This window comes from Gavia stellata, chromosome 7 (assembly GCF_030936135.1).
Source record: "Gavia stellata isolate bGavSte3 chromosome 7, bGavSte3.hap2, whole genome shotgun sequence".
Taxonomy (NCBI): Eukaryota; Metazoa; Chordata; class Aves; order Gaviiformes; family Gaviidae; genus Gavia; species Gavia stellata.
In genome coordinates, this window is record NC_082600.1 from 50,036,783 (window position 1) to 50,052,416 (window position 15,634).

The 15,634-nt window shown below is 40.3% G+C and overlaps 1 protein-coding gene across 1 annotated transcript in view; it reads right to left on the reverse strand.

The window, feature by feature from the left end:
• Positions 1 to 4,349: 4,349 nt before the first annotated feature.
• Positions 4,350 to 15,634, reverse strand: part of CD44 (CD44 molecule (Indian blood group)) — a 39,401-nt gene continuing 28,116 nt past the window's right edge. Inside the window, 5 exon segments of the mRNA XM_059819929.1 lie at positions 4,350 to 5,600; positions 9,138 to 9,216; positions 10,645 to 10,767; positions 14,134 to 14,319; positions 15,215 to 15,475. Of these exon segments, the coding sequence (XP_059675912.1) occupies positions 5,384 to 5,600; positions 9,138 to 9,216; positions 10,645 to 10,767; positions 14,134 to 14,319; positions 15,215 to 15,475 (866 nt within the window). The 3' untranslated portion in view covers positions 4,350 to 5,383.

Genomic DNA, 15,634 nt, shown 5'->3' on the forward strand with positions numbered 1-15,634 from the left:
TGCTGTTGAGCTAAAGTCTGAATTAGGTGGGTGTTTCAGAGTGAGGCTTTCCCCTAATATTCTAAAGAACTCTTGAGGGTTTCCCAATAGATGCACTTAAAGCTTATGTCAGATCCTATTTGACTTGACAAATCCTATTTTACTGTAAATTTACACGGACATTTTTTCCAATGGCAAATAAATTACTTGTAAGGATTTAATTTTAGTATAAAGGGAAACCTATATTATGTATTAGGCATGGTGAATCTTCCAAAAAAAAAAAGGTAATTTTGCACAGCTAGATCTTCTATCTGGGTTATCAAAACTAGCTAAAACTATGTCTAGTTCTAAAACCAAGAAATACTCATCTTCTCATTTGACAGTCTTTGTGGACTTGTTTTGATTCAAAACGTCATCATTTTAATAGTTTTCTTTTTTTCTGAAAGAAAACACAAAACTAATGACATTCGCATGAATGTTCAATGCACGGATTTGTGTGGCAGCGAATGTATGAAAATGGCTTTCATCCATCCACTTGTCCACCCAAAACCCTTTTCCCTATAGAGTAACAAGTTTTAATAAAAAGTTTGCGACTCTTTGAAGCTGTTGCTCAGGCAAAACCTTTCTAAAGCTTGGCTGGAGCCAAGCCTTATTGAAAGAAGGCTGTGTTTAAAGCCTATGTAAAGCTTTCACTGCTTCTGCTTTACCTGCGCTTTAACAATAATCAGCTCCCCTGAGGTCAGGAAGGCTTCTTTGATGATGGCTTCGCTTCTTCGGTTTAAACTTTTCAAAAAAACTGTGCAGCAGCACATTTGACCTATGTGAAGATCCATGCAAGTCTCGTACTTTAAAAACAGGAAGATGAGCAAGAAGAGAAATGTTCTCGAAATCTTGCCATTGCTAACCTTACTCCAAATGGGTGAGACAGGGAAGACAGACAGTACAGTCCGTGTGCTGTACAAGAGACACCGTTACTCATCTTTGCTAAATTTGCGCCTTGCCTCTCATTTCTCATCGTCACAGCTGCTTGCTCTCAGCACGGTGTTGGGGGATGCCGCATGCAGCGTGGTAGAGTAATAACGAGAAATAAGCTACTGGGGGAAAATTATTCAAAATCAGTTTGCAAATGAGGTGGTGAATGTAGAGGGTGACTTGGAGGTGGGGGGTTCACAGGAAAAGGCCAATTCTTTTTTCCTTCTCGGAGCTGTGAAACACTCAAGTGCCAAATTCCTGAGGGTGTTGAAGGGACTTTCCCAGTAGTAGCATAGAAATTGCACTCTCCCATTACTTCCTCTCCCAGAGACTGCGTCCTCCCTCCGTCCCCAGTCCCCCAGTGCTCCCACCCCGCAAAACACCTTTGCACAATTCTTACCCTCATAAGCAATGAGACTTTTGTCACCCACTCCCACAGAGCTGGAACTGCACCCCAAGGAACAGCCCAGCGCAGCGCTTCTCCTGCCGCCTTTTCCTCCTTTTCCCCTCCACAGAGGAAAACTAGTCAGTACCTGTGGTTACCCAAAGGGTTTGCGTTTCACCAATCAAATCTCTTGCAACCAGAGAAGTCGGAACCTTGAATTGTTTAGTAAGGCTAAGAAATAATTATTGGCTAATGGCCTAATATAGCATAAAATAAACCCGTTATCTGCTGGCTTACAAAATATCCTGGCGTCTGTGTATGCTGAGGCAGAACACAGTTGTCAGAGGATTTAATTTCTTTCCTTCATCTACAGATAGAGTAATTAGGACCAGCCCTAACCAGGATGATATACTGACCTCTGTCCCTGCCCACTGTTGTTTCTACGTGCTAAAGAGACACTTGGTAACTGTCTCCTAATAATATTCCAGACAACATGCTTCAAACTACTTAGTACAGAGGCTGTTGTCGTTGTTGACAAAGGACACACAGAAGACATCCCTATCACGTGAAAAACATTGTGCAGAAATATAATTTGGGAACGGATGTTGTGGAAAGGGTTTACATCTACAGGTAGACGTGACGGCCACATATTCTCTCTCTGCTTTTATCAAACATTCCTGGTAAGATCTTCAAGAAAATACAAGTGAAACAATCACCCCGGATCGTTTGGTGACAATATGACATTCTTATAAAACATACAATCCCTCTCTTAAATATGCTTACTGCTGTAGACAGTATTTCCATGAGAGAGGTGGTCTGGATTACCTTTATTTAAAAGTGTTCAAGACGAAGGAGTAACACAAGCTGATCACGGGGTCTGTTCTAGGTCCAGCCTGGTCTCCTCAGCATTTTTAGGAGAGATCCTCATTCTTCCCAGGCACCAAGGGTAGACCAAGACCCAACTTGTCTGTCAGCACCCCAAAGGAAGGGCTGGATCTTGCTGGGCACTGCGTTCTCCCAAATGCCCTTGGTTTGGTGAGCCAGGAATAGTCGTCAAGATCTTACTGGGTTGATCTTTAATTGGACCAAATTGTCTGCTTCTAGGGGGAAGCTGAGTTAATCGCTAACTCCCAGAGCATCTGGGGAGCCTATGGGAGGCTGGCAGAACAGATGAGGTCAGACAGCATTCAGCTGAGCCTGCCTTAGATTTTGCAAGCAGAAAAAATGACCCCTGGCTCACCAATACTAAACGCGACTATCTGGCTGATTACTTCTCTCCCACTAATAATGCCGGTCTTACTTTTTATCCTCAATGTGGAATCAAGTTTATTTTTGGAAGCTTATTTTACAGTGCAATGTGTTTTTAGCAATACTATTTCTAGTTACAATTTAGAGATATTTTCTTTCATTCTGATTAATCTGTTAAATAAATATGCAAATATATCAAGTGCTCTCTGTAAAAAATACATACACACAAAAAAAATCCCTCAATAATAAAACCAAGATTAATAAAAATTTGTACTATATTACACATATGAAATGGCCATCTAGTTTTGAAACTATAATGAAACTTAATTACACATGAATCACATGACATAATCTAAAAAGAATCAGCATACATAAAATAATGGCATTGCCTCTGTAAAGAGAACTTGAGCATCTCCCTATTGAAAAATATAAAAAGAAGCCAACCAGTGTTGTCCATGCATTTATAGCTACTGAACATTAGATAAATTAGGAAGGAGTTTTTTGATTTCTCCATCAAACATTTGGATAGGGAGATGAATAACATTCACAGCCTTTTTCTTTTTTTTAAAGAACAATTTAGCCTTCAAGGCCATGAAATATCTCCTTTTGATTGAGACCTATATTCAATTAGGATTTAAAGAGAGGAATAATTCTTACTCTGGAGCTCCATACCTAGTGAAATGAGTACAAAACACGGATTTAAACACAGCCTTCAACAGATCATTTTGATTTATAATGACAAATAGAAAAGCTTGCTTAAAAACATTACAGGAATTAAACAAAAAATCAATGCATAGAGTCAACAGACTTCCCACTACACAGTTCAGTATTAAAATATGTGAAAGGACTGAGGAGTTTGACAGTGGACCACACGTACTGATAATGTAAATCACCTTGACCCCATTAGCTTCAGCTTGTTTGAACACCTTTGGACCACGAGCCGTGTGACTGTTCATAGATGAAACATGCTGACCTACATAAAGTCAGAAAACATCCTACGTGTACTTTAAAATCACACCTCGTCTTGGGACCTTTGGCCCAGGTGTAAATTGCCCTGAGGAGATCTGCCTGCAGATATCCGGGCACTGGGCAACTCAATGAAACACATGGGAAACTGCTGGAGGGCTGTGACTGAGAAATATAATCAACAGTCTTGCGCTTTATGTTCCAGCGAAGATCAGTGCTAGCTAATGTATTTAGCCAGCTGAATACTCATCCTCCAAATTGCTTCAGACAGAGAACATAAAATAGCCTGCTTTAGCAGAACCGTGGCAAAGACAGGCGCTACGGGCAGTGAACGGGAGCACTTGAATAACCCTGCTACAGGACATTCCCCATCCCACAACTGACAGAGACCACTGGTTGCAATTACCTTAGATTGGTTTTAGTCGCGGTTTTTTGGGGCAACCCCATGAGAAGTTGCCATTCTCCCTCCATTCCAATACGCTTTCTTAAAAATGGCACAGACCACTGGTAGTAAATAATTTTCTTTCTGACAATTCATATCAATATAATGCACAGCATCATAGCTTAATACAAATACTTTACATAACAGACACATAAGGACAAAACAAAAGCATGTAACAATGCAGCTGCAGCTACTTTACTATATTACATGGCTGGGAGAGTTTCCTTTCATTTTCTTTGATCTTTCTGTAGAATTTGAACTTCTGGTACCAAGAAGCAAGCAATGTTTCTTTTGGTATTTTTAAAAAGCAGAGGGAAAAACGTGGATGAAATAGAATTCAGAGGAAGTGAGCGAGATCATAGAAAGGCCACTTTTAAAATATCAGCAAACTGGTGTAACATAACGGTTATAGGGGAAACAAGTTTTACTAGGCTCAGCATCTCCTAAGTAAAATGGAGCAGAAGAAGAGAGAGACCTATTCTTCAGGAATAAAATACTGTCATCTTCCCTAATGATCTCCAATTGCTTGATTTGTGCATGTGTGATAGAGCTGGGGTCATTCTGTTTTATTCATTAGCCTAACTAACAGACTCATTGAAAACATGCACAAACTGTGAGCAATGAAGGAGGGAGTGGGAAGAGCAAGGAACACCTCAAGAACTCAAGGATAACTGTACAGATTGTTAGGATAATAAGGTATAGAAGTTTATTATGTATCAGCTCATGTTTTCCTCTCTTTATTCGCCCTCCCAAGAAGACTTGCTGTATGCCCATAGACATTTAAAAATAGAGATAAATAAATTTTGTCCTTCTGGGTTTCCCTCATTGCAGACCAAGCCATAAATCATTATAAAATGCGACTTTTCATTTATACTGGCAGACTCTGAATGCACCTACTGCTCTTCCTGGCTGGAAGGCATTTCTGAAGGAGTCTGATGTTTTAGACATGGTTTAGGAGACCTTTTTGGTTTAAACTTGATTTTTGCTCTTGACATTTGTTCCTCACTTACTCTTGTACCATGGCAAGTTTAGTACCTTAAATGCTGGTAAGATGGAGTGACTGGATACTTCTGCAGCTCCGCACAGCGAAGACCCTCCATCTGGGGAACAATGACGTAGACTTGTATCCCTCCTAACACCCAGGACACAGTGAGTGTCCTCTGTGGAGGAACTGGGAACTGAAAACATTATGCAACTCTTGGGGGCTTATTTCAGAAAGCAAATGTCAATTTTGTAACTCAGACACCATTTTAAAGTGACTAAAAATGGATAAAACTTATGTTTAATTATGTTCAAAAGACATCAGTAGCACAGTGCATCTGTGAATTCCTGTCCAAGTTCCACGTGATTTTGATTTCCCCAGCTCTGATCTACTTGGCAACTCGGTACCATTACACTCCACTCTTCATGTCAAGCTCCTGATGATTTTGTGTTTCATTAATGGTCAGGAATTCGTCACATGCTCCTGTTCGGTCATTTGACTGTTCTTTATGAACCAAGTGCACCATTTCTTGTGATTTGCTGGCATCTCCATTTAATCCACTTGTCTTCCTGTCCTCCACTGCCCCTTTGCCATTGTTAATCACCAGCTTTTTCTTCTGCCCACATCTAGAAAGAAATAAAAAGAAAGTAAGTACTATAATGGAGACTAACAGAAATAAGAAAAAAATGGAAAGTCAAGCTTTAGGAAAAGGTGCTTGGAAATGAAGCTTGTGTCTGCCAGTGCAGACTTGTACAATGCGAAATGGAAAGTTTCTCCATATTGCATATTTTATTTTTGAAAGCATACACCATTATATGCATAAAATTTGGCAGGAGCTCACTTATTGGATGTGTATCTATCATTACTACAGATAGGAATAACATCCATTACTGAAAGCTAGAAAAGATTTTCTAACATTTGGATATATCCACATTTATGAACTTTGTATATATCCCACTATAAGGACAGGGTCATTCTAAATCCAGACTTAGGACCACATCTTTGAAAATACTCAAGTTCTTGAAAGCGCAGAAAATTTGGATCAAGCTCTCACCTCATTATACAAGATAACTTCTTCCTTCTTTGTATTAGCATGTCAGGCCTAGAAGCCCACCAACAGCAAGGAAATACAGAGAACTACTCTTTCTACTATCAACAGCATAGCTCCTTATGATATTAAGGTAGAAAACAGCTACTGTGCTTTTAAGGTTACACTCCCTGCAGTGCTGCCAAATAAACTCTATATCTAGCTCTAAATGAACACACACACACACACACACTCTTTTAAAAAGTCACCAGTCCGAAACTGATGTATGCTAGTCAACGTGGGCTGCGGAGTCTTCAGGGTAGTAAAAAAATACCAGTTACACAGCTGTCAGGTTTGCCCCAGACTGTTCTCTGGCTACACAGTGCTGAACAACCTACTTGTCCTCCAACAGCCTTGTGGAAACTGAATATACAAAGCACAGCTCTCTTAAGAGGGACAATGTCTCTGCGAAGTTGTACTTTAAAGTGTTTTCTTCTTGAATGAAGCATATTTTGCCTGAATGACTGATTTGGCAGTTCAATTATACTATTCTCCTCCCAAAATACTACTTTTTTTCATGCCTACTGACCGAAAGATGAGGGTTATTTTAGCTGAAGTAGCTCCGCTCACTGTGCTAATGTTACACAGACCCTTGGGAATGATTCGCTCTGCAGCCACGAAATGCTGAAAGAGGCCAGCAAGGAGCTGTGGAGCTCCACAGCCTCTCGAAAGAGCAGCTCAGATTCGTTCCTGACGTGATGGTCAGGCTGGGCAGCATCTTCTGCTGGACCCTAGAAGGAGATCCTAACACTTTTTACAACAGGCACCAGACAGAGGCAGTCTCCTTTGCAACAAGAGGAATAACGAACTAACTAGGACAACACTGAACCTTGGCCGTTTTGGTTTTTGGTTAAGACAACTTATGACAACGCCAATTTAAAAAAAAAAAAAAAGGAAATACTATAGCCAAGTAATTTGCTATGTACTGAGAAGACCCAGTTGCTTGTTTGAAATGTTTGAAATCTCTGCTGTACTGACCTCCTAACTAGAAAGGCTAAATCTATTGATTTCTGAATTAGGAAGTTAACTCCGTCGGAACTAAGAGCCACACTTCATCAGGCTTTTTCAGACAACCCGAAGGAGACTGAAACTGGAGATGCTGCAGTTAGCAATCATTTAAAAAATGGTGTAACTGACAGCATTACACAAATAAAAACACAGCTCGTTCTCATTTTTTAAATAAATTAAAGCTTGAAACGTTCTCAACTTACTGCTCAACTAACACTGAAATGCTCAATCCTCCTCTCTCAGCTACCCAGTTTTCTCACCGCACTGCTGCACTCTTAGTTTCAAATTAGTTGGCATTCGCGCGCAGTATGCTCACTGCACAGCAGCTACCTCACTATGAATTTTCAGCGTATTAGCACTTATCAGAATAGATGAAGAAAGGATTCTTGACTTCTTCATGTTATCATTTGGATCCTGCTAAAGTGAAAGAAAAAAATTCCACTTGTTTCAAGCATACCAGAGCACATCCCTGCTTCAAAAAGTTTCCCTCACCGTGATTGACACACACGACTAGGGTCCAATCCACGCATCCGTACACGTAAGTGGCCCCACATGCACTTTCTCTCTTTGTGACTCGCTCCCAGCTGTATGGAAGCTCTAAGTTAGAGATGGTTTCCATTAACGGTATCTAGGGTATAATTTACAGCTCTGAGATTGTTTCATTTCTTGTCACATGCAATCTATAATTAGCCATTGTGGCCCTGTGTGTCTGTTCCTATGGTGACTCTGGGTTAACAGGGAGAAAACAATGGCAGCTTCTACTTTTAAAGGCATAACAAACTAACATAGCAATCAATAAGCCATGCCGTTCAGGCTGTGTAACTCCAGAATCACTTCACAGAAAGAAAGTTGCAGAGTTTTCTGTCTCACCATATGCTTGATAGCTTTCTTGTTTCAACAGGTCTCTAATAATACTGTCAGAGAAGCACTGATATTGTGGATAAAGTCATAGGGCAAACATGCCAGGTGGCATCTCACTACTGACTTCAGCAAAACACTATCAGTTTACTCTGACTGACAATTTGGCATTTGGTTTGCGCTATTTTGTCTCATAGAAGCCTTCTGCATTACGGGCAGGGACTGCCTGGGTTGCTCCCTCACCACGGTGGCAGTGCTTTATTCTAGCACCCACGCCATGCTTTGGAGGACCTTGACACTAGTTCACAGGAGCATTATCATCTGCTTTCCTGCAACCAGCAGACTAGGAATAAATTTTCTCACTGCTTCCTGAACAGAAATCTCCACATGTTATATGGTTACTCTGATAAAAAAAAAGTTCAAATTCAACATTCAAGTAGAAAATAGTTACTCTGTTAAAGGGTTCAACTTTAATATTCAAGCAGCAAAAAGCGGTTTAAGACAATTGAGAAGTAACCTCAGAACAGCCCCCAGAGAAAAGAAAGAGTTAAGAACATTGTAGCCTATCCTTTAGGCTAGAGTTTTTTCAAATTTCCTGGCTAGCTTTGCACAGATCACTGCAACTTTCTACTCCTCAGCTTCTTCGTCTGTGAAGTGGAGTAAAGAAAGCTATTGAGTGCTCTGAGAGCCCTGTTAGAATAGATCCCTGTGACTGCCAGCTGTCATACGGCCTTTTGTTTGGAAGGAACAAATTAATCCTGTGACAGCGATTGTCTAGTACAGCCCTTCGCACTGTACACAGACAACACTGTTAACGGTGGAGGATCAAACTCAGCTCATGCTGTGGTTGCTACTGTCTATGTCCATCTCACATAGTTTTCCCTCTCAGTGGACAGGATTTTCCTATTAATAAGTAATAGGTAGAGAATAATTAATTCTCTGTCATCTATATACAGTTAGTTTCCATCTACAAGTAGACCAAAGGGTCTATACAGCTACTGACTTCACACGGTTCCATGTGAGTGTGAAGGCTGATGTGTGACCTGTGCAGGACACGGTGACCTGGGCCCTCACACCCCAAGTCACAGAGCTTCGCGGAGGAAGCTCTTTCCTGTGTTACGCTAGTCTGCTCTTTCACGAAGCTTTGATGCCTCTCGATGAAGAAAATAGCAAGGCAGTGAGTTTTGAAAAAGTAAAGGGGCTACCTTACCTTCTCCGACTGTTAACAGCAATGCACACTGCCAGAATCAATGCAAGTGCCACGAGAGCAGCAACTATGATCAGCCAGTCTGTGGAGAGAGTTGATGGAGGGGAGGAGAGCACGTTAACATAGCTCACGTACTTTTGCTGTTTCACCAAACTGCAAGAACACAAGCTCTTTTACATTCCTTAAACTGCCAGACTTTTTTCCTAGCTTGCATGAATGTTTGTTTGCTTTACAAAGTGCGTCTGCACAAATTGAATACTTTTTCATCCTTCAGCTATATCCAGGCCAACTCAGATGAAATACCCCATGACTGTTAGCACCTACACGCACTGTAGTTTGATGGGCATAGGTGAAGAGGAGTTGTATCACTGATTTACTCCAAGAGCAAAAGAAAAGGCTTAGCAATCATACACCTGCGATCCCAGGCACAAAAGCAGGATGACTTTCAGGTAGAGCAAAATGTTCATTTTTTCATTTAAAATCTTACTTCAAGGGGTATTTTGCAGGCAAACTCTAAAAAAAAAGGAACTACAAAACTGGAAGGGACCCTAAGAGGTCACATCAGCTACATTTCAGTCCAGTGAAACAGAGTCAATAAGAAGATCGTTGAGGAATATTCCATTTGCTCTTAACATTTTTAGTAAAGGAGATTTAACAACCTTCCCAGTAGCCTATTCTTGATGCTGTACTGCCATTATAGACAGAGATCCTCTCCTAAGAGCTAACTCCTTTATTTTGTTTGTTTGAAACAAGTCTCCCTTGTTTAACAAGTCTCCTACATTTCATTTGAAAAAAATTACGTCTTCTAATTATTTAATTATTATTACCCATGGTGAAAAACTGATAAGCATTCTTTTTGTAGCATACTCCTCTCATATCTCTCTTCAGTTTTCTTTGAAAATGATGAGTTCTTCAAAAGGTTCTTCAAAGGTTACCTTTCCAAAATTTTGTGTTCTTCTCCATTTTTTTTCTATGTGATTAATGCAATGCCTTGAACTGAACACAGAGCTTCAGCTCTGGACTTGCTAGGCCTAAGTAGAGTGGGATAATTACTTTCTCTTTTTTAAAAATTACTTTACTGTTAATACGTCCCAGAATATATTTGCATTCTTTTGCAATTGTATCATGGTGTTGGCTTCTTTCTATTCCATTTTAATCTGCAAGCCCTATTCTGCAACACTCATCTCAGCTAATATTTTCACCGAACGTTCTCATGGATATGATACTTTGCATATATCTTTACGGAATTTTGCCTGACTTCATATCAATGTATAAAGGTTACTTGGATCTTAATCCCATTGTCCAAATGCATGATTTCTCTCATCTTGATATTGCTGGAAAATTATATGAGTTACAATATGCTCCATTTCTCAGACTGCTGGTGAAAATGCTGAATATTATCTGATTGAGAACAAAGCCTGAACAACTGCACTTGACCTACATCTTCACCTCTTACTTCAGTCCATATTAATACAATTCTGTGTTAAAACATATGACTTCAAAAACCTACCTGGTACCTGGGCCGACCTTGGTTGTGAAACTATTTTTGTTGTTGTGGTCTCTCCAGGGAAAGTAGTGGATTCATAATGTCCCTTGTGTGGTCCTTGATTACCATATATACTGGAGGTAGGTCCTAAAGAACAAAACTATCCGTTAGGCCAAATATGCTTAGTGAATATTTAACAGCGAGGTACAAAAACTATGACTTTCACAATTAAAAAAACATATTCTAGAAAGTTCATTCTGAGGTCATTAAAAAGTATTTATACTGAAAACTACTACATAGAACTATAATCATCGTACTCATCTGAACTATGGCTAGCTTTAGTATTTTGAATAACAAAACTCATGGGGTTTCCCTCTTGTCTCTGTCATATGTTTCAGTTTTGATTACACTATACTTCCGTGAACCAAAATGCAATTACAATTGTCTAGAAATTTTCTGGAGCAAATGTAAAGACATGTGAATGTTGGCAACTTTTTGAAGAGGTTTTTCTCATACAAGTCAAACATCTTGTCTGTTCCATGGGGAAAAGAGGGTGAGAAAAGAAGAGAGAGAGAGAGAGAGAGAGAGAAAGAACTTCACCTTTTTATTTAAACCTAAAATGACCAATATGGAGAAATTTTGAAACTTTTAATTTTATTCCTATACAGGAATTTCTAAATTGAAACTGAATTTCTCATAAAAACTGAATTTCTAAAACTAATGATTTCATAAAATGGAAGGATAGTTCTCTGAAAGGTTTTACATTCGATAGCTTTGTATAATGTGGGACTTGAAAAATTAAAAATATTTTTCCTAACAGCAAAAATGCTCTCTGTAAACTTAGAGGTGGATCCCCTTGGCCTTTTTAGCAAGTTGTCTAATTTGGGTCTAAGACGGTATTAGATCTAAATCAAAATGCATACTTCCAGTCTCAAGTATTTGCTATGCTGGCCGTACTGCTTGAACTTTTATGCAATTACATTTCTGGCCCATGCTGTTGCCATATGGATATCCCAAATTTAAAATTATCAGCAGACTATAGATACAGTGATTTCATTTGGGACTACTACTCCATTATCACTACAAAAAAGATTATTACAGATCTCCACCTCTCTGAATTCTTCCAGATTCTAATAGAGCAAATTAAGGGCTTACTCTAATCAGCTGTAAAGTTCTTTTTCTTTAACACACATTGCAACTCATTTCTAGCCAGCATTTCTGATCTAATCAGGGCTGGCAAATACAAAACTGAGAAGCACGTTTTTTCCCTCTGTTAAGCTTAGCCAGCAAGTAGTTCATGAATCTTCCAGATGTTTTCATTATTTTTATTAACAAGAATCTTACTGACTGGTGAGTTGGTTTGTGCTATCTCACCACAAAGGACAGAGCACTAATTCAGCAACTAAGACTCCTGATCCGGTCTCCAGGAAAGCTGACCAAGAGGAACATACTCGCTTGTCTACCCCACATCTCAGCAGATTATTCTTTTTTAAGGTGCTTTATATCATCTTTGAGAAATGCCAGAGCTTTGCCACCACAAAGCCCCTTAGAAAGACACGCAGACATTTATTAAAATTCTTGTGCTCAGCAAACTGCTACATTTGCCCTCCCCTCCCCTGAGCACTGGGAAGGCAAAGCAGGATTCAGTCATGTTCCCTGCTGTTCTGGCTCTGGGGAGGTGCTCGCAAGTGGCAGGGAGGGATCCTCAAAAGCTCGCCACTTTTTATTCTGGTGACATACTAAATTTTTTTCTTCTTGACAGTTATTTTGTGGGTTTCTTCAGTGGACTGATTTGTTATTCCATGGACACTTGGACAACAGATCAGTCATTAGTGTGATGTCAGACCACAGCTTAAACGTTGCTGTAGAGAAAAAGCAAGGGAAAGAAAGTAGTGTTGTACCTCCAGCCATTCATTTGTTCAGAGAAAGCCTTTAACTATAGGCTTCATGAATCTTTTCCATTCCATTACAGCTATATGGGGCAACATTACAAATTAATGAACCCTTCAGTAAATAAACTTTTTTTTATGATGATGGCAGTGCCCTCGTAATTCCCTTGTATTGTGTTTTTAAAAAGCACCAAGAGAAGATAAATGAAAAAAGGAAGAGTTTTGGCAATATGGCCTTATGAGCCTTTGCCGGGGCACCGACAATGCAAAGATTCGATGCAGACGTTCACCTTGGAAATGATCTTCAAACCAGTTCTTACAGGTTTTATGTGCTCAAAACAGAAAGGTAGCAAACATTCTTTCGTAGTGTGTAATGTCTGCACATAAAATTAAGGAGGCAGCTTGGATTAATTAAGTGAATAGGGTAACAAAAGTCAAAAAATTAGTTTGTTGTAGTAGGAAACCACTATTAAAAATAGATTTATCTTTCCAATAAAATTCTATCAAATACATATTTTGCATTTATATTGTTGCACCTATGTCAAAATACTATAACTCAGGCAATTTTAATAGGGTTGATTTTACTGCGTTTATAAAAAATTCTGAAAAAAAAAAAAGTAGGCCAAATTCTACCTGACGATGTATGAATTAACATTAATTAATTAATTAATAACAGAGTTATCTTTAAAGCGTTTGCTGTATAATGTTATAAAAACATAGGTACATAATCTTGCTTATGTGCAAAAATGTCCCCAGAGCATTGGCCAAAATCTACCCTGGGATGGTTCCACTAACTTCTGAGAAAGTGCATGAAAATAGTATTTGGATTAGTGTGCATGAGAAGTAGCATTTGGAAAAAAACCTTACTGTTTGGAAAAAAACCTAACTTTGATTAGTTGTATGGAAACTGCATTTGGGAATAAGGAAAAGTCCCTTCATTTCCCGTACTATTAGCATGTGATCACACACACAAAAAAAGAAAGGCTATATGTAGTGTAATAAGTAAACACTGTTGCTGTTAACTGCACTACCTCTATCAGAAGAATAACCCTTTAAAAAACCGTTGTTCACAAATGAAATGTCAGTTACAGCCCCGTAACATAGCTATAATTAAACACTGGCAAGATACCAACAGCAAATACACCTAGAAAAAAAGGTTTCACAGAGAATTACCTTTCTTTTGATACACATTCAACTAATGCCGAGGGAATACAGAGGGGGAAAAAGTGACAGACAGTTAAGTGTTACATAGCTATCGTTTGTGCCCAGCAAAAAAGACAGACAAAATGCTATCACATATGCATGGGCATGAGGAGAAAGTTTACACTTGTTCACCTTAATAGTTCTGTTACCACATACAGACAACGGACTGTAAGACAAGGTTATTTGCAAAACACTATTTTCAGCCTTTTAGCAAATGTCCTCTACTTTGCCCAGGAAGAGGTTCCCTTTAACGACATCTTATAAGCAGGTCATAAACAAAAATAAAAACCAAAAAGGAAATCATAATATGTCAATAATTTACAACTATGATTAGTACACATGTTTTGGGACGATCGCCATTGTCCAAAATAATAACTGACTTGATGGATAAATGAAAATGCTTCTAATTGGTAGTTCTTACTAGTAGGAAGAGGTGTCTGCAATCGGTTAAGATGATCGTCAAAGTCTGGAAAAACTCCAGGTATCCAGTTGACGTGGGAACCCTCCGTGGTGTTTGCTTGTTCACTTCCACGTCCAGGTGGAGTGCCGGGTGCCAGCGGCTCCTCGGTTGCTTCCTCTCGGTTAACATCATGCGCGGACTCTGTGACTGCCATGACGACGGCACGATCAGCTTTAAAAGTGAGCACTCACAAAACCACCACCCACATTATTTCCCCCTTCCCTGTACCACACCAAGCCAGAAAGCTCATCCATCTTCTTCATTCAAAGCACAGAAGGAGAGAAGACATGAAGGCCTCCCCTTCTTCTTCCACACTGTCACTCGCTTCCGAGAGACCCTTAAGCACCACGCACACGCCCACCGTGTTGGAGGGAGACGTTGGCTACATATCCAGATGCCAGTGACAGATGGAGAGGGAAGACCCTCAGAAGAAGAGACCACAGCAGCAACAACCTGACCCTGTAACTCAGGAGTGAGCGGCCATGCTGCAGCCAGATGTGTGGTGGTCTTGCCTGGCAATCCACCGCTGAGGAGGAGTGAGGAATCGAAGGCAGAATTTGTGGGATGTAATTCTTCGACGATTGCCCTGCCCTCACCACCGGCACAGCACGCCCCGGTGATGGTGCTGCTGCTGAGTCACAGGAGCGACCATTTGGTAACCCACCAGAACACCTCCACCACACCAGTCACGTGCCAAAGCATATCAAGCCTGATGCCACTGATGCGCAAGAAAGGAAGATGGGGCTGGGGATTCAGAATCACCAAAGCGCGTGTCTTGCAGAACAGTCGGGAGGCCACCCAGAAACGTGCTTCAGCAAACAACAGAAACCACCAAGTGTACCAGCAAGGAGTCCCTTACGCCTTGTCCAGAAGGTAATTCTATCGACAGCACAGACCCCACCACAGATTTTTGCACTGCAAGTCCGCACCAAGAATGTAGACGCCCAGGATGAGAAAGATAGGGAAAGCAGGAAATCTCAGAAAGACATCATGTCTCATTTCGCACCAGGCATGAGAAATGAGTATGATCCATTATTCTTACTGGTACCCATCAGAGGAGAGTCATCACCAGCTTTGCTCGTACTGGCTGTGGTCCTGTGCAGGACCTCATCCCCAGGGGCGTCTGTGGGATGCGTGATGACTTCAGGGCCCTGTCCTGGTTCATCATCTGAAGGCAGAGGTGGCTGAGTTGGGTCTTCGTGGTGGGCACCGTCAGGAGAGGCAACAGCTGTTACCACGATGTGGGGTGCCCACGCTTCCTGGGTTATATCTTCTGGTTTCAGAACATCAGTGGAGGCTGTGACTGTTGTGATGATGGCTAAGTTAACTTCAAAGATGTTTACAAAACCCCACCTTATTTATTTTTCCCTCTTTATTTTTCTTAACAAGCTCTACCTTTTTCTTTTTCAGCCTATGTAGAATATATAGTGAGAAAAAAAACCACAAGCAAACAAGATCTTCT